This window comes from Pleurodeles waltl, chromosome 2_1 (assembly GCF_031143425.1).
Source record: "Pleurodeles waltl isolate 20211129_DDA chromosome 2_1, aPleWal1.hap1.20221129, whole genome shotgun sequence".
NCBI classification, from domain to species: domain Eukaryota; kingdom Metazoa; phylum Chordata; class Amphibia; order Caudata; family Salamandridae; genus Pleurodeles; species Pleurodeles waltl.
Window position 1 is genome coordinate 31,448,636 of NC_090438.1, and position 19,812 is coordinate 31,468,447.

The following is a 19,812-nucleotide window of genomic DNA, read 5'->3' on the forward strand; positions in this document are numbered from 1 at the left end:
AAGAAAGGCCCTGTATGGTCACCATAGGGTATTCTAGTGACCTGGGAGAAGAAAGGCCCTGTATGGTCTCTGTGGGGTATTCTAGTGACCTGGGAGAGGAAAGGCCCTGTATGGTCTCTGTGGGGTATTCTAGTGACCTGGGAGAAGAAAGGCCCTGTATGGTCACCATAGGGTATTCTAGAGACCTGGGAGAGGAAAGGCCCTGTATGGTCTCTGTGGGGTATTCTAGTGACCTGGGAGAAGAAAGGCCCTGTATGGTCACCATAGGGTATTCTAGTGACCTGGGAGAAGAAAGGCCCTGTATGGTCTCTGTGGGGTATTCTAGTGACCTGGGAGAAGAAAGGCCCTGTATGGTCTCTGTGGGGTATTCTAGTGACCTGGGAGAAGAAAGGCCCTGTATTCTCCGTAGGGGATTCTAGTGACCTGGGAGAGGTGGCCACTGGGTGGTGGAGTAGAGAATTGCACTTCCAGGAGTTGGACCAGAGGGTATTTGACCACTCACGCCTTCTCTCTGGCTCCCTAGCGCCGGAGGCCCAGCCCACATCATGGGGACGCCCTTGACGGAGCACCTCTGCAAAGTTTTGGTTGTGGGGGACCTCGGAGTGGGCAAGACGTCCATTATCCAGCGCTACGTGCACAAGGTCTACTCACAGCACTATCGCGCCACTATCGGAGTGGACTTCGCACTCAAAGTTCTCAAGTGGGGGCCAGAGACCGTCGTTCGACTCCAGCTCTGGGACATCGCAGGTGAGTGGGGACACCTGTGTCATCGCAGGTGAATGGGGTCACCTGGGACATCACAGATGAGTGGGGACACCTGTATCACTGCAGGTGAATGGGGTAACCTGTGAGTGGGGACACCTGTGTCATTGCAGGTGAGTGGGGACACCTGTGAGTGGGGACACCTGTGTCATCGCAGGTGAATGGGGTCACCTGGGACATCACAGATGAGTGGGGACACCTGTATCACTGCAGGTGAATGGGGTAACCTGTGAGTGGGGACACCTGTGTCATTGCAGGTGAGTGGGGACACCTGTGAGTGGGGACACCTGTGTCATCGCAGGTGAATGGGGACACCTGGGACATCGCAGGTGAGTGGGGACACCTGTGAGTGGGGACACCTGTGTCATCGCAGGTGAATGGGGTCACCTGGGACATCACAGATGAGTGGGGACACCTGTATCACTGCAGGTGAATGGGGTAACCTGTGAGTGGGGACACCTGTGTCATTGCAGGTGAGTGGGGACACCTGTGAGTGGGGACACCTGTGTCATCGCAGGTGAATGGGGACACCTGGGACATCGCAGGTGAGTGGGGACACCTGTGAGTGGGGACACCTGTGTCATCGCAGGTGAATGGGGTCACCTGGGACATCACAGATGAGTGGGGACACCTGTATCATTGCAGGTGAATGGGGTAACCTGTGAGTGGGGACACCTGTGTCATCGCAGGTGAATGGGGTAACCTGTGAGTGGGGACACCTGGGTTATCACAGGTGAATGGGGCCACGTGGGACATCACAGGTGGGTGGGGACACCTGTGCCATCGCAGGTGAGTGGGGACACCTGGGACATCGCAGGTGAGTGGGGACACCTGTGTGTGGGGACACCTGTGTCTTTGCTGGTGAATGGGGTCACTTGGGACATCACAGCTGAGTGGGGACACCTGTGTCATCGCAAGTGGGTGGAGACACATGGAACATCACAGGTGAGTGAGGGCACTTGTGAGAGAGCAGGTAGGGGGACACCTGTATCATTGCAGGTGAGTGGGGACACCTGTGTCATCTCAGGTGAGTGAAAGTAACTGTGGCAGAGCAGGTAGGGGGACACCGTGGTCCTCGCAGGTGAGTGGGGACACCTGGGTCCTCACTGCTAAGTGGCGACACCTGGGTCATCGCAATAGTGATTGGACAATTATTTTCTGTTCTTTAACAATACTTGGATTTCTATTTCCTCGCATTTCATTTCCAGTTGCTGAGCCCGTCCTCTGCTGAATGCCAGCTGGTACTTTTAGGTAGAGAACTGGGCATTGATGATCTAAACAGACCACAGTTTGAGAGTCATCTGCACAGGAGAAGGATTTCCGACTAAAAGATCTAAGAATGTTAGGAAGATGCCCGCTGCACCCCCAAAGTCACGGGAGCACTTTGAGAGTTCGTCCTTTCTCAAATGATGCGAACCATTGAAGTGCCGAACCCTCAACCCCCACCTCAATGGGCAAGAGAAGCCCTCCACATCATCATAATGAAGGGCAGACCTCAGTTCCTCGACGCACAGAACCAGGGCAGGGTGAGTCCCTCGTCTTGGCCGATGCCTGGCTGTCACGAGTCATGTGTTGGACTCGCCAAGATGAGCCGGCAGCCATGTAGCCTCTACTCAAGCAGATAGGCCAAGGCCGCTAGAAGAGTAATGGAGGGTAAAGTGCAGCCTGAGTAGGGCCCAGTGCACCCTTTTTAGGTCTCACCTAACTGGCAAAGCAAGCTGTCTATAGCGAAAAGACCTGTTGTTAGCATACAGTGGGCTTAGAGCCCGCCCATTGTTTACCATTGGTTGGCTTTATTGTCACTTTCAGTTGCTTGCTTTTGATTCGTTAGCTTGTGTTGGCTTTCTTTCTTCTGGTGTTTGTCCCTCTCCTTGGGCATGGCCATTGTCGCATTGCTAGTGTCCTTCCACTGCTCACTCTTTAGGTGATACTCTTTTTGTATGAGCACTCCATGAGAGTGCATATGTTTTCCAGCTGTCTCCCTAGTGTGCTTCTGTTGCCCCGTCCATGGGGTGTGTTGCACTCTCTTGTGCACACTGTTCTTCCCCACCTCCCTCGTGATACATTCACCCAGTGCTCTCCCACAATGTTGCTATCTCGCCCCCGGCCCCCTCCCCCAGCTCGCGTTGCTTTCTTGCCTGTGGGCTTCTTTTCTCCACCCTCGTGCCCCACCTTGCTCTCAGCTGCGCCCTCCATCTTGCTTCCACGCCCTTCCCACCGGCCTCCTGGGTCGCTTTCAAATAAAACGATTTCACATTACTTCCTCTTTTTATTTACCAATCCAACTTGAAATGGTAAATGAAAAGAAACAAAGTGGTGTGCACGTGCCTACAAAATGACGTGACCATTTGCGTCATAGGCTTCTTTTTCGTTCTTTAGCCATGCTGCACAAACCAAGGATGCTGTACAGCATGGTTAATAATCATTGGCGCCGCCAGCAGGTCCCAAAGGCAAGACCTACTGGCTTTGCCAATGCTTGTTTTAAGGAGCAGATGTCCTGCAGTCGGGAAGCACCTAACTGCCTACCAAGTTGACAAGCTCTGACGTTCTGTCATGAAGCAACGTCACCAGATGTTTCCAGGTCATTGTGAGGTCCCTCCCTGAAGGCAGGTGTAACACCTGGCAGGGGATTGTCTACTGATGGGGACCCTGCAGCCTGAGGTGACCGGCGACGCCCCTAGGCTGGCCTTGCCTGGCCCTGCCTGGCCTCATAAATCTCATTTTTGAGTTGTGCCGCTCATGCAGCACATTGCAAATACAATTCAACTAGGGTCATAAGCATGGCCCTTTGTGTATATAAGGGACGTCGCACGCCCGGGCGAGCCGGCTCTTGGACAGGTCCATCACAGCCGACAGGGTCCAGGTCAAATCAGTCTGTAGAACAGAGACCTCTCCTTGGAGACCCCGGAACAATCTGCAGTTCAGTGCACGGCGTAGACTGAATCACCCAGTTCCAGCTGGGGGCTGGGGGGGCTCTGCTGACGTGGGCCTGGTGTGTGCTCATTTGTTGTAGTTGTGCATCCCTTCTGGTGATCTGTGGTGATGTCAGAGTAGCCCTAAAGGTCCAGCCAGTGTAGAGAACAATCTGCCCATGTTTGATGACGTCTGCTTGGGTTTTGTGACATCATTCACCCGAAGGCTCATTTAATGCAGCACCAGCCTTGTCACTGAAGTTCCCCGTGGTGTTACTTGGTCACAGTATTGACGTACATAAACATCTGTGCTCTACTGAGGTACCTCACTTCTAAACCTCAGCATCCCTGCTCTTCAGGTACAAGCTCCACTCACAGCTCTACTGAGGTACCTCAGTACTGAACTGCAGCTCCCCTGCTCTTCCAGTCCTCACCTGGTGTACCTCAATCTTGACTCATGGCACTCTCACTGCTCCAGGGCTAGGGGTGCACACAGTTCACCAGTTCTTCCGTTCCTCAGATACTATCAGGTCTAAAAGGCTGGTGACACTTCCTGGAGCTGCTTATCAGAACCGCAGCAAGAACAGGAAGTCAGACCAAGAAGTGATGGGCGTTCTATTCACCAGTTCAAGCAAATATCAGAGTCAAGACAATTAGCACTCCTCCCCCCAGGGCACCAGATGACTCTATCACCAGTGGCACTGGGGCATCCTCCCCCCAGGGCACCAGATGACTCTATCACCAGTGGCACTGGGGCATCCTCCCCCCAGGGCACCAGATGACTCTATCACCAGTGGCACTGGGGTATCCTCCCCCAGGGCACCAGATGACTCTATCACCAGTGGCACTGGGGCATCCTCCCACAGGGCACCAGATGACTCTGTGTCACCAGAGGCACTGGGGTATCCTCCCCCAGGGCACCAGATGACTCTATCACCAGTGGCACTGGGGCATCCTCCCCCAGGGCACCATATGACTCTGTGTCACCAGGGGCATTGGAGCATCCTCCCACAGGGACCCAGATGACTCTGTGTCACCAGGGGCACTGGGGCATCCTCCCCCAGGGCACCAGATGACTCTATCACCAGTGGCATTGGGGCATCCTCCCCCAGGGCACCAGATGACTATGTGTCACCAGGGGCACTGGGGCATCCTCCCCCCAGGGCACCAGATGACTCTGTGTCACCAGGGGCACTGGGGCATCCTCCCCCAGGGCACCAGATGACTCTATCACCAGTGGCATTGGGGCATCCTCCCCCAGGGCACCAGATGACTCTATCACCAGTGGCACTGGGGCATCCTCCCCCCAGGGCACCAGATGACTCTATCACCAGTGGCACTGGGGTATCCTCCCCAGGGCACCAGATGACTCTATCACCAGTGGCACTGGGGCATCCTCCCACAGGGCACCAGATGACTCTGTGTTACCAGAGGCACTGGGGTATCCTCCCCCAGGGCACCAGATGACTCTATCACCAGTGGCACTGGGGCATCCTCCCCCAGGGCACCAGATGACTCTGTGTCACCAGGGGCATTGGAGCATCCTCCCACAGGGCACCAGATGACTCTGTGTCACCAGGGGCACTGGGGCATCCTCCCCCAGGGCACCAGATGACTCTATCACCAGTGGCATTGGGGCATCCTCCCCCAGGGCACCAGATGACTCTGTGTCACCAGGGGCCCTGGGGCATATTTATGAGCCCCTTGCACTGCCGGTGTGTCAGTGCGGCTCGAACCTCTCAACCATATCTATCAGTCAAGCAGGGCCACTTTGCGTGGCTTTCTGTGGTCTCGTGGATATGGCGTAAGGAAAGACGACGCAAGTCACTGCCTTGTCTTACTCTGCGCCAGGGCAGCGTTCTAAGGGCGTTCCATGGGCGATGCAGTGGGTTTTCCCACGCACCGCCTATGGATTTTGACGTATACCCAGATTTACATGACCATGTAAACCTGGGGATGCTAAAACCTTACGCCTGCCCAGGACCGGTGCAACAAGGAGAAATATCTTTATCATCCTGCAGCACACACAGAAAGAGGAAAAAGCCAACCAGGATTGTTTGTGTGCAGGAAGGTGCCCCTCCCTGCACAAAAACCATCCTGCATGCAGCGCAGGCTCCCTTGCACCATGGTGCTAGGGTGCCTGCATTAGCTCTATGCTGCCAAAACAGCACCAGCCCAGGGGGAAAGGTCACGGCTGCACCATATGCCATAGATACAGCACACTCCTCTTCTTTCCCTTGGACGCAGGACAGAGCAGCACGGTGACTCGCCGCCCTGCCCTGCTTCAAATCTCCATAAATCTGGCCCATTCTGTTCACGCGCTGGGCATTCAATTACCACAAATGCAGCCTGGAGTTGTGTTTATGGTTCACTCTAATTGAACTGTTTGGATTTAAAGCCTATAGGTCCCAAGTGATTTGGAAATATTTGACAGGAGGGTCCAGCATTGGTCATCAGAGCAGAAGTCATTTCAGATTTGTAATATATTCTCACAAAATGTGTGATATACACAAATAACCTAAATGAAAATCATTTAAATTGGCTAAACTAAAGTGTAAAGTTATTTTGCCCCTTGTGGAAGCACAATAGACCCCCCCAAAAAACATGTTTCCATAAAGGTGCTTCACTCTTATTGGTTATTTGGTATCACTCTGAACCCCTCGGTGAACTAAACCCTACTAATCACTGTCACCCATCTATGATTCTATAGATAATAAATCGGAGCCTGTAAGTCCTGCATAAAAAACCTGTCTAATGTCCTTATTACACTTGAGATGTGTTGTCTCTAGACATCTTTAACAAAGAAATGACATAGCCACTCAGCTGTAATAAGTTACTTCAATTGATTTGTAATGACAGAATTCCTGCTGTTTAAACAACAAAATCAAAAACTGGCGGTAGGAAGCGGGCTGGATGTGTGGTGGGTACCTAAGGCACTTACGCCTTATTCCAGCTCCAGGTATCCCCTCTTGGTGTAGTGTAGTCAGTGTCTAGAAGCCAGGCTCTCTAGAGGTAGCTGTGTGTGATCAGCCAAGGCTTATCTAGGAGACATGAAAAGCTCATGCAATACCACTGTATTCACACCGCACTTATACACATGAAAGAAAACACTCAGTTGTACAAAAATAAAAGTACTTTATTTCAGTGACACAATTACCAAAAAGTACAAGAGAGGCAACCCCCCAATAGGAGGTAGGTAACGCACTAGATACGTACACTAGTAATCAGTCATGGGCATAAAAAGAAGTAGAAAACAGTGCAATAGCAACAGGCAATAGTGACCCTGGGGAGACCCAAACCACGTACTAAACAAATGGAATGCGAACACAGGACTCCCCCTCCAGGTAAGTGGAATGTGTAGAGGGGAGCTAGGGGACTACGAAACCCCAAAGTTAAGTATCACAGTGCCCCCAGCAACCAGGAAGAAAGGAATAAGTTACTGGATTTTCCCCAAACCACCCAAAAGGACTAAAAAGAAGATAATGCAACACCCAGACAAGACTTAAAGAAACCAGCAGTGGATTCCTGTAGAGGAAGACCTGAAAAGGAAGGGGACCACGTCCAGAAGTCGCAAGAGTGTCTGGTGGTGGCAGGAGCCACTACCCACCCGTCTGTGGTTGCAGGAGTTGGTCGACTGAGGACGATGACGGTCAGTAATGCAGCCCTGGGGCCAGAGAAGAGTTCGTGGACGATGCAGTCAACGTCCCATGCCGGATGGAAGATTGCAGTCTGTTTGTGGCGTGGAAAAGCCACCAACAAGCCTTGGTAGAAGAAAAGTTGAGCTGCCGAAGACCAGCAAGGTCCAGGAAGATTCAACCCATGGGAGAGTCTCAGGGGACCCTTAGCAATGCAGGGGGTCCACAGAAGAAAAGGCAGCCCCCACAAGAGATGCACTAGAAGAGGACACAGAAGTTGCAGAGGAGCCCACACAGCACAACTGAAGAAGGGTCCCACGCAACAGGAAAAGCACGCAGAGGGCTGTGCATGGCAGGGAATAGTGCTGGGACTATATGTAACCTGACGATCCTTGGTAGCTGCAAGAGACATGGTGCATGGGGTACTGTCCTGCTTGGGACGGCAAAGTTGTACCATTGGCATGGAGGACCGAGGGGACCACTACAGACCACCACTTGTGATGTAGGATTCACGCAGCTCAGGATGAGAGGAGATCGATACAGCTGGTCATCCTTGCAGTTGGTGCCTGCAGATGCCGGGGAGTAACTCCTTCACTCCAAGGGAGATTCCTTCTTTCTTCTCGTGCAGAAGGAAGACTTGCCACCCTCTGAGGATGCACAGCCAGAGAAATGTTGCAGAAGCTAGAAGGAGCTGTGGAAACAAAGTTACAAGCAGAATCTTCGTCATGGATGCAGATTGTCGGTTCTTGGATGGTCCAATCGCAGTTCCAATGACCAGAAGTCAAAGTAGAGGTAGCAGAGGAGTCCTGCTGGAATTTTGCAAGCCGAATCTGAGGACCCACCCAAAAGGGAGAACCTAAATAGCCCTGGAAGGGGGATTGATCACCTAGCCAGGTGACCACCTATCAGGAGAGGGCTCTGACATCACCTGCCTGATCTCGCCATTCAGATGCTCCCAGAGGCCTTTGCCTACTGTGGATTCAAGATGGCAGAATCAAGTGACCCTCTGGAGGAGATCTGGGCACCACCCCTGGGGTGGTGATGGACAGGCGAGTGGTCATTCCCCTTTCCATTGTCCAGTTTCACGCTAGAGCAGGGACTTGAGGTCCCTGAACCGGTGCAGACTGGTTTTTGCAAGGAGGGCACCAAATGTGCTCTTCAAAGCATACCAGTGTCTTGGGGAGGCTACTCCTCCCAAGCCATGTAACACCTATTTCAAAGGGAGGGAGTGTTACCCCACTCTCCTAAAGCAAATCCTTTGTTCTGCCTTCCTGGGCTTGAGTTGATCAAGTAGCAGGAGGGCAGACACCCATCTGAGGGGTGGCAGCAGTGTGGGCTGCCTGGAAAACCCCAGAAAGCTGGTAGGAGCACTCCTTAGGGATCCTCTAAGGAGCCCCCAGAGTGCATGGAATCATACAACAAATCCTGGCATCAGTATTGGGGTATGATTCCAATATGTTTGATACCAAACATGCCTAGGTTCGGAGTTACCTTTATGTAGCTGGACATAGGTACTGACCTATGTCCAGTACACGCGTAAAATGGCTTCCCCGCACTCACGAAGTCCATGAAAACAGAGCTGGAGTTCGTGGGGGCACCTGTGTTCTACAGTGACCTGTAGTGAAAAGGATACATGCACCATTTCACACAGGCTGCAAAGGCAGGCCTGCAGAGAGGTTTTGAATGGGCTCCCATGGGTGGCATAATGCATTCTGCAGCCCATGGGGGACCCCTGGTGCCCCAATATCCTGGGTACCATATATTAGGGACTTACATGTGGGCACCAGTATGCCAATTGTGGAGTGTAAAAACCCAACAACTGAATTTAGAAAAGAGAGCACAGTTACTGGGGTCCTGGTTAGCAGGACCCCATTGAACACAAACAAAAACACACTGACATCAGGCAAAAAGTGGGGTAACCATGCCAAAAAGAGGGTCCTTTCCTACACTGGATTTTCGTTTTTTAACCTGTGTTGTTACCTAAAATTAACAGTGATCAGCTGAAATGGGATATTTATGGCAACATGTTTGTTGTTTTCACGCTAGAGGTCATTACAGAAAGATAAAATCTCTCCATGTTACTGATCATTATGAGCATCAGCATATTTAAATCTGGCTTACATTATCCTGATTCTAATATCTTTTTGCAACAAACTACTGTATGCTTTTTTAGAATGATTGATTTCAGACTATAGATTCGGATTTTGTTTTTATGTGTGCAATTATGCTATCCTTTTTACATGAAACTTCAAGACACCAAGGCCCGTATTTATACTTTTTTAGCGCCGCATTTGCGTCGTTTTTTGACGCAAAAACGGCACAAACTTGCAAAATACCATTGTATTTTGTAGGTTTGCGCCGTTTTGCGTCAAAAAGCGGCGCAAATGCGGCACTAAAAAAAGTATAAATACGGGCCCAAGGTTTTAAGCAGTTTGTGGGATCTGTGATAGTATGACCAGGTATTATAAGGAATAAAATACCCTCTGCTGCATGTTACAAGAATAATTCAAGTCACCTCGGAGTTCCATGACCTTACAAAGGAACTAATCCTTTGACCTTGTTCCTCTAAATTAACCTGGAGCTCCTTGGTTATTCACAGCATTGTTATAATGTACAGTCGGAGGTCTATTATCTTACAAATAATTTAAGTGGATATTCCAGCCATCTCATCTTCTGACTACCGGCTTTACTGCATGACGACGATGCACTTAGCGCAATTCGTATGCTACGCGAGTGCTGCCTTTGCTTTGTGGCATCTAACTTGTTTAAATAGGCAGAACAAGCCAATCACGGCCCTAGAAGCAAAGACCTCCTCCTCGCATTTTATGGTGCGGGAGCAGGCTTCTGGATAAGATAAGAGTTTGAGGGAAGTGGGATCCTGCAGAGTAATATTGTCTGCACGATGCCACTGATTAGAAAGAGGTTTCTGTGCAGTTGTAAAAAGTTGTGCCACTCCAGCATCTAAGTTGGGGTTGATTATTGATTCTGCGTTGGGAGGTAATGGGTACTGAAGTATTCAAGGAAGCGTTCGCTTGAAAGATAACCGAATCTTGTCAGGGTCTGTAGTTAAAATACAGATCTCATCACTGGCATGATGAGGCCACAAAGAGGATGAAACTTGGTCCAATATATGAAACATAATTTGAGGGAGGGGATTCATAGCATCATTGGTATCTGAAGAATCACTGTTTTTGCACAGCAAAAAAAGCCCTCCACTGTTAGTCACGTCGTTGCTTGTTGCCCTCCCTTGTGTGGTCCCTGCTTCTGTGCCTAGCACCGTCCCTTCAGTCAGGCTGCACCATTCCCAACCACCACTGCTGGTGCACCCCAGGCATGTCCTGCTGTTACAGAAGAGGTCAAAACATCTCACCGTTGTGGGAAATTCACCTTATCTGCCTCACCCTGGATTGTTTTGCCTTTTGCCGGATGCTATATTTTCGCTAGTGTTAGACCTCTGTGTACGTTAACCCTGCCAGCCTGTGGTAAAGTGTCTGTAATCCTCCTTTAAACATGGTTGAATTTGCTTATTCCTAAATCCTATATTTAACTTACCTATACGTCCCTAGTATGTGGTACAAAATGTTTCCGGGGCCTGTAAGTCACTAGTGAACTGCAGTATTTATTGTGGCATCCATTAGAGTAACCGTGTAAAACATGGTGCCAGGCCTACCAGTGTAGCCTGACTACAGCAGTGTAAAAAATGCAATTTGACCTGTCAAAAATAAACTCTCTTAACAGATCAACACCTCCCTTTTAAAGATGAATAAGTTACCCTTACACAGGTTATGTCGTCCCTAAGGCATGGTGCATGATATTTAAAAGCAGGGCATGTAGAAATTTAGGGGCTCATTTACAAACCCCTTGTGTTGCCGTAGCATATTTTTTTTAATGCTACGTCGATGTAAAACAGTCCCCCACCCTACGCTGTATTTACAAACTGGTACAATGCCACCATTGCGCCAGTTTGTGATCCCTTGCACCACATTATACCTGCATCAAGGTATAATGTATGCAAGGGAGGCATTTTCCCGCAGGGAGGCCCAAAAAAATTAAGCAGTGAAATCTACAAGATTTCACAGCACCATTCTAGCATAATTTTTTAATGCCTGCCCAGGTCAGGCGTTAAACTGACCCTAGGCTCTTTTCAATGGGCGTCCCTGAGCTTTGCTGGACTAGCGTCAACATCTTTTACGCTAGTCCAGCAAAGTGCCACAACTGCGTAAAGAGCATCATGGTGCGCTGTATTATAAATACAGTGCTCCCATGGTGTCATTAGGGAGGCGCAGCGTGACACAAGGAAACTGTTCAGATGCACCAGTTTCTTGTAAATTAGGCCCTTAATATTAACATGTCCTTACAGTGAGTAGCCCCCGAAAGCTATTTTTTACTGTGGTAGCTGTTGATTTAGAAAACCAGAGTGCAGGTTAAAAAAATCTGGTATCGTATTGGGAATGGGACTAGCTAGAAAAATGATTGAACAACTATTTTTAATAGTTATTAAAAAGTAAATTCAATGGTGTGTTCAGATGTTAATATATATTAAGAAAAATTAATTTTAGAAAGTTACCATTTCCCTGCCTGAAGTTCCTAGAGGCTCAATTTAATTTGTCCTCTGACCTCTGCTAGCCATTAGTTAGCATTTGAGTATGTGTGAAAACGGTGTGAGTGCCTCCCAGGAGCAAACAATAGGCTGACCTGATTGGGCAGAGATAACGTCTCCGAACCTGATTCCATAGGCCGGGCAGGGCGGTGAGCGTCCGTTTTGATATTACAGTTCGAATTCCTGCTTGAATATCCCAAATCTTACTAAACAGGTCTGCTGGGTTTATATATCACACTGTGGGGTGCAATTAAAAGGAAGCAAAATACAACGGCAAAACATTTCTTGTGCATCCACTGTCTGTTTTTTGGGAACCCCTACATTTGTTTTGTGTCTGGCTTTATTGAGGGAACAGTTGCTGCCTGAAACTGGATTTTGGTATTAGATGTGGAAGGAGACTAGGATTACTTAAGTACACTCACCATACACGTACACACACCCAGCCCTCCGAGCCCAAGTCTAGTGTGGCCAAAGAATTTCGCCATCATGAAAATGCCCAAGTGTTGGTAGGTGTATCCCCGGGAACTATGACCCCATTGGTTAGGCTGACCTCCTGTTTAAGCAACAGGGATACAACAAGCTGCAAGAGGCCTTTCCTGCAGCTGCCCACCAGACCCTGGCAACAGGACCTGGACTCGACCCTCCTGGTGGCCTCTGGCTGACACCTTGTGAGTTTCTAAGTGTCTCCTTTGAGGCCCTGGATGCTTTCAGAGTGACTTCTTGTAACATGGAACCCCTTACTGTGAAGCAACTACCTCCTAATTTGGCACACGTAGGGGCATATTTATACTCTGCGCTGAAAAAGTGTCATTTTTTTACGCTATTTCAGCGCAAACTTAAGTCCATATTTATATTTTGCCGCTAGACCCGTCTAGCGTCAAAATATTGGAGTTGATGTCATTTTTGCCTGCGGAAAACTACATTGAGTCAATGAGATGCAAGGTAGGCGTTCCCGGGCAAAAAATGACTCTAAGGCCCAGGTGTCTTATTTATCCTCCTGTGCAAAAATGGTGCATGGGAGGGAGGCGGGCCTAAATAATGGCGCTAAGCTGCTTAGCGCCATTATTTCACACCTGGGTCAGGGCAGGCGTTAGGGGACCTGTGGGCTCATTTCCTTGGTGGAAACCATAGAAAGAGCCCCCAGGTGCCCTCCCCAGGCCCCAGGGACAACCCCCCCCCCACACCAGAGGGACAGCAGAGGATGGGAGACCCCATCCCAGGTAAGTACAGGTAAGTAAAGGTAAGTACTTACCTTTTTTTTTAAATGCCATAGGGGGCCCAGATATGAGCTGCCATACATGGCACAGAGTGCAATGGCCATGCCCAGGGGACCCTTGTCCCCTGTGCTGGCCATTGGGGTGGTGGGCATGACTCCTGTCTTTTATAAGACAGAAGTCATGTGGTATGGTAGGTTTAGCATCAAGAAATGACGCTAGGCTGGTTAGAGTCATCATTTTTTACTGTAACCAGCCTAACGTCATTTTTTAACGCTAACCCCCCTCTCCCATAACGCCACCCCGATCCGGCTAGTGTCAATTTTTTTTTACGCTAGCCACCCTTTTAGCTGGATTGTGCCATTCCATTAATATGGCGCCCGGCTGGCGTCCTGGAATGGTGCAAGCCGGCGCTATACTTTTTGAGGCAAAACTGTGTTAGCGCAGTTTTGCGTCAAAAAGTATAAATCAGGGCCTAAGGCCCTCATTATGAGTTCGGCGTGTGGCGGAGGCCGCCCGCCTAACTCGTTCGCCTTCAGACCACCTGTGCAGCCTGAACCCCGCCAGCCCTATTAAGGATTCACAGCAGAGCTGGCGGGCAGAAACAGTGTTTCCCCCGCTGGCCCTGCGGTGAACTGAGCATTAACATTGACGCTGACTCCTAATGGAGCCAGCGCCAATGTGGTGGTGCAGCGGGTGCAGCAGCACCCCCGCGCATTCCATATACCTCCTGACCCAGTAGGCAAGAAGTCATTGCTGTGGCACACATTGATTCAAGTACATTTATTTTGCTACGGGATTTCATCCTGCATGAGGAGAATATTCCTGCACCAAGTACCATCCAAATCGAGTAGCATCTGCTCTTTTTTTTTAAATGACTGAGTGTGTATACCAGCCAACACACTCAGCGGCTCACTTTTGAGGTTGAGCATAGCAGCACGCAAGCGCTGCTCTTCTTGATATGTTGTAATCTATTCTGAGGGCTTTAACTACGCCCACCACTTTCTTTCGGTTCTGGGCCTGCCTTTCAAAAATCCCTTGATGTCATTGGTAAATGCTTTATATTTGTCCCAAGTTGAGGCTGTTTTGTTACCGCCTTGGAGACTGACCCTTTTACATGGAATATTGCACGATCGGGTTTGTACCTTAGTGTGGCGCACTATTTTTCCTTTTGCCTCTCCGCTTCGTTCATGGTGAGATATTGTTTTTTCGTCTTCCTTGGTTTACGGAATCTTTCTGTTTCTTTGAGTTGCCAATGGGGGCTTTTTTATTTTATTATTTTTTTCAGGTTTATATAGCACAAACTCAACACGAACATATTGGAGCTCTTTATCTATTTATTTTTGCACTTTTATATAGTGCAAACTCGATACAAACGTATTACAGCACTTTACATGAGCACCGGTTACATTACACATTCATTTTTGGTAGCAAGGGGAGATTAAGTGATTTGCGCTGAATCACAGGATGTTGAGCCGGCGCTGAGACTCAAACCGTGTTCCCCAGCTCCAAAGCCAGCAGCTCTGGCCCTTATACCACATCCTCTCCCCTAGGGTTCTTTGTCTGGTGCCTTTTGGGGCAGTTTGGAAAAAAGTATTTGTTTTTTAATATAGCGCTTGGTAATATATGTTCTGCCATTTCATAGCGCTGCAAATCAGGTGCCATTCTTAACATAATCGCTGTAATTCATTTGCAGTTAAGCTGCCTCTTCTGTTATTCTCTTTGCATGCAGTCAATGTTTTTAAAAGTTAGACTGGTATTGCCAATGTAGAGGAATAATTCCTTTAAAACTTTAACACACAGAAATATGGGTCTGCCCCTTTTCTTTGCTCCTAACTCTTGACTTCCTAATTCTCTGGGTTAAATGCCATAAATGTGCCTTGTTTGGTGCTATAAAAGTTTAGATAAACACACTAGAAAAGGGTTGCATCTCTAGGGTATCACAGCCAGTCTATAGAAATTAGGCAAAAACACTCCCAAGATGGTAGCCTTGTCGTGTCCTCTCTCCTGCAGCAACAGGGCTGGGTGGTTTGCTGTGGCACCTGGCATACATCCACTACACTCCAAACTAAAACACATAAGTAAAAGACATTGGGCCTGATTACAACTTTGGAGGAGGGTGTTAATCCGTCCCAAATGTGACGGATATACCACCAGCTGTATTACGAGTCCATTATATCCTATGGAACTCGTAATACGGCTGGTGGTATAGCCGTCACATTTGGGAAGGATTAACACCCTCCTCCAATGTTGTAATCAGGCCCATTGTCATTTACAACACCAATAGCTCTATCACAAATGTGAGACCTATAGTGTGAGAGGAGGCCTCTTTTTGCATGGTTAGCCCCCACTTTTTGCCTGATGTTGATGTGTTCCACTTCAAAGTCCATTCCCTGTAGGGAGATGGACCACCTAAGCAGTTTGGGATTTTCACCTTTCATTTGTTGTAGCCACCTGAGAGGCCTGTGGTCAGTCTGAACGGTGAAGTGAGAGCCAAACAAGTATGGCCTCAACTTTTTCAGAGCCCAAACCACAGCAAAGGCTTCCCTCCCTATGGCACTCAATGTTTGTCCCCTAGGGAGTAGCTTTTTGCTAATAAAAGCAACTGGCTGGTCATGTCCATCATCATTCCTTTGGGAGAGGACTGCTCCTATCCCCAACTCTGAAGCATCTATCTGGAATATGAATTCCCTTGAGTTGTCTGGTGCTTGAAATGCTGGAGCAGAGCACATGGCTTTCTTCAGAGTGTCAAAGGCCTCTTGACAACTCACTGTCCAGTTCTGTGAAGGGGGCAACTATGGTGCCATAATCCTTCACGAACCTCCGGTAATATCCAGTCAAGCCAAGGAATGCCCTGACTTGGGTCTGGGTTGTTGGAGCTTCCCAAGCCAGAATAGTCTGAATCTTGGGTAGTAGAGGTTGTACTTGGCCTCCACCAACCAGGTGGCACAGGTAAACAACTTTTCCTGCCCTATCTGGCACTTGCTGGCCTTGATAGTGAGGCCTGCCTTTTGCAGGGCCTCAAGGACCTTCCCCAGGTAGATCAGGTGATCCTGCCAAGTGGAACTATAGACAGCTATATCATCTAAGTAAGTTGCAATAAACGTTTCCAGCCCAGCAAGGACTTGGTTCACCAACCTCTGGAAGGTGGCAGGTGCATTCTTGAGTCCAAAGGCCATAATAGTGAACTGATAATGCCCACTAGGAGTAGAGAATGGGGACCTCTCTTTTGCTCCTGGGTCAGGCCAGTCTGCCAGTACCCTGATGTTAAATCAAAAGTACTCAGATATTTGGCTGCCCCTAGTCTGTCTATGAGTTCATTAGCTCTTGGAATTGGGTGTGCATCAGTTTTGGTTACTGAATTGAGGCCCCTGTAGTCCATACAAAACCTAATTTCTTTCTTGTCACCCTTGGAATGAGTTTTGGGACTAACACTACTGGGCATGAGCATGGTCACATCAGCTCTGTCAAAGTAGGGTTTTAGGCGGTTGACATGAACGATTCTTGTGGGGTTTTTGCAACTGCCTAGGTCCACTAGATAAGTGACCTCCCCTTTTCTTTCAAGAATGGGATAGGGCCCGGACCATTTGTCCTGGAGGGCCCTTGGAGCAACAGGCTCCAGTATCCAAACTTTCTGCCCTGGTTGGAACTTCACCATAGCAGCTTTTTGGTCATACCAAAGCTTTTGAAGCTCTTGGCTGGCCTGAAGATTTTTGCTGGCTTTCTCCATGTACTCAGCCATTCTGGAACGTAGGCCAAGCACATCATCCGCAATGTCCTGTTTGGGCTCTTTGAGAGGTCTCTCCCAGCCTTCCCTTATAAGACTCAGTGGTCCCCTAACAGGATGTCCAAACAAAAGTTCAAAGAGTGAAAAACCTACTCCCTTTTGTGGCACTTCCCTGTAGGCAAACAGCAGGCAAGGAAGTAGGGCATTCCATCTCCTTCTGAGATTTTCAGGGAGTCCTCTAATCATGCCTTTCAGGGTCTGGTTGAACCTTTCTACCAGCCCGTTGGTCTGGTTGAAACTTTCTACCAGCCTATTGGTCTGTGGATGGTATGGGGTAGTGAATTTAAAAGTCACTCCACATTCCTGCCACATATGTTTTAAGTATGCAGACATGAAGTTTGACCCACTGTCTGATACTACCTCCTTAGGGAACCCCACTCTGGGAAAGATACCCAGGAGGGCTTTGGCCACTGCAGGTGCAGTGATGGTCCTAAGGGGAATAGCCTCAGGATACCTTGTGGCATGATCCACTACCACTAGGATGTATCTATGTCCTGATGCTGTTGGAGGGTCAAGGGGGGCAACGTCAACCCCTACCCTCTCAAATGCAACCCCAACCATAAGTAGTGGAATTAAAGGGACCTTTAAGTGCTCACCTGTTTTGCCACTGGCTTGGCAAGAAGGACAGGACTGGCAAAAGTCCTTCACTGTTTGGGACATTCCTGGCCAGTAGAAGTGGTTAACCAACCTACTCCATGTTTTATTCTGACCCAGGTGCCCTGGTAGGGGGTGTCATGGGCTAAAGTGAGAAGGAAGTCCCTGAACTTCTGGGGCACTACCACCCTCCTGGTTGCTCCAGGATTGAGGCCTCTGGCCTCAGTGTACAGGAGCCCCTCCTCCCCGTAGACCCTGTGGGTCCCACTGACATTTGCTATTTCCTCCTCAGCAGCTTGCTCTCTCAGGCCTTCAAGAGTGGGACACATTCTCATTGTTCCCTGGCACAGATCTTCCCTAGAGTGCCCCCCCCCTGGGCCCAAGAGCTCTGGCTGGTAAGGCCCAAACTCCTCAGGTTCAGTTCCCTCTAAGATGAGTGACTCCTTCTCCTCCTGAGGAGGGGTCCTGTCTTGGGATCTGTTGTGCAGCTGGTCCCACAGTCTTCTTGCCTTTTGTGAAGCTGGTCCCCCAGTCTTCTTCCCTTTTCTCTTGGGAGGCTGATCCACTATTTCAGGATCCAGCTCTCCTTTTTCTATCTGATGTTTGCTCTGTGCCCTAGTCTTCACACAAGCCCACTCAGGTATTCCAAGCATTGCTGCATGGGTCTTTAGCTCTACCTCAGCCCAGGGGGAATGCTCCAGAAGATTGCCAAGTAGGCAATCTACAGGGATGGATGAGGACACAACCACTTCTTTCTGCCCTGCTACTCCTCCCTATTCAAAGTTTACCATAGCCATGGGGTGGAACTTGGTCTCATTGTCAGCACTGGTGACAGGATAAGACCTCCCTACTAGGAACTGAGTTGTGGGGACTAGGTGCTGAGACACCATAGTGATGCTAGCCCCTGTATCCCTTATAGCTTATATTTTCTCCCCATTAATCATAGGGTGCTGCCTCTATTTGGACATATTACTTGGCCAAGCAGCAAAGGATAATTCTACCCCACCCTCAGTGGCTAAGGTTGCCTCTGTGGGGACACTGACATGGTCAGGCCACACCTCTGACCCCATTTGGATATTGGCAACTGCATTTACTGCAGGTTGACTAGAGGCATTCTTTTTGTTTTTACAGTCAGAGTCTCCGGTTCAGTGCCTTTTTGTTTTACAGTCCGAGCACCAAGCCTTTTTGGGGTCAAAGTGTTTCCCTTTGTACCCTTCCCTGGTCTGTGAGCGGTCTCTAGGCACACTCTCCTGTGAAGATTTTAAGGGGCCTTGAGAAGACTCTTTGTTGTTTTTACCCTGGCTCCCATCTTTCCCTTGGGGGCTATTCGGCCTCTTTCTTTTGGTCTCCCCCACCAGTAGTAGTTTTGGTAACCCTTGTTTTGACACAATGGTCTGCCTTCCTCCACACCTCTTGAGGGGAAAGTGGACACAGGTCTACCAGATGTTGATGTAATCTACTATTAGAACAATCACTCAACAGATGCTCTTTCATAAATAAATTATATAGCCCATCAGAATCGTGTACCTTGTTCCCAGCTAATCAACCACCTAGGATTTTTATTGAATAGTCCACAAAGTCAACCCAGGTTTGGCTCTGGGATTTTCGAGCCTCCCTGAACTTTATCCTATACTCTTCAGTTGTAAATCCAAAGGCCTCAATTAGGGTACCCTTCATGAGGTCATAGGACTTAGAATCTGCCTCATTCAGTGTCAGGAGCGTATCCCTGAACTTTCCTGAGAATAACTTCTACTTCAGTGTGCCCCAGTGCTTCTTTTCAATTCCCCACCCAATACAGGCTTTTTCAAAGGCAGAAAACCATTTAACTATATCATCCCCTTCTGCGAAGGGAGGGACAACTCCTTTTGGGAGTTTAATGTTGGAAGCCTTTTCTTTCAACACTTGTATGCTGCCACCAGAGATGGGTGCCAAGCCCACCTCTTTTCTCTTTTGTTCTATCTCCAAAAGCTGACTTTCTAAAGCCAGTCTTTTGGCCAGCCTTGCAATTTTCAGGTCTGTATCTGTGGAGGCTACAGGGCTTGTGTGAGAAGAGGAGCTACCCTCATCTCCATTTACCACAGTATCTTCCTCCTCCTCAGAGTCATCATCATCATCAGCTGGGGGATGATCTTTTTCATACTGGGCCACCAGAAACCTACGTTTCTGTGTTTTGGGGCTTTTTCCAGTTTGAATTTTGTAAAGTCTGCAGAGTTTCCTTAATTGGTCATAGCTATATGCCTCATAAGGTTCCAGGTTGAGCTCCTGGTTTCTGGACTCTGAATCAGACATTTTTATCTTACTAAAGTTA

The 19,812-nt window shown here is 49.0% G+C and overlaps 1 protein-coding gene across 1 annotated transcript in view; it reads left to right on the forward strand.

Moving 5' to 3' along the window:
• Positions 1–19,812, forward strand: part of LOC138260590 (ras-related protein Rab-38-like) — a 73,716-nt gene that overhangs the window by 11,366 nt on the left and 42,538 nt on the right. The window contains exon 2 of the mRNA XM_069209174.1: positions 524–747. Within this exon, the coding sequence (XP_069065275.1) occupies positions 546–747 (202 nt within the window). The 5' untranslated portion in view covers positions 524–545. The remainder of the gene's footprint in view (positions 1–523; positions 748–19,812) is intronic.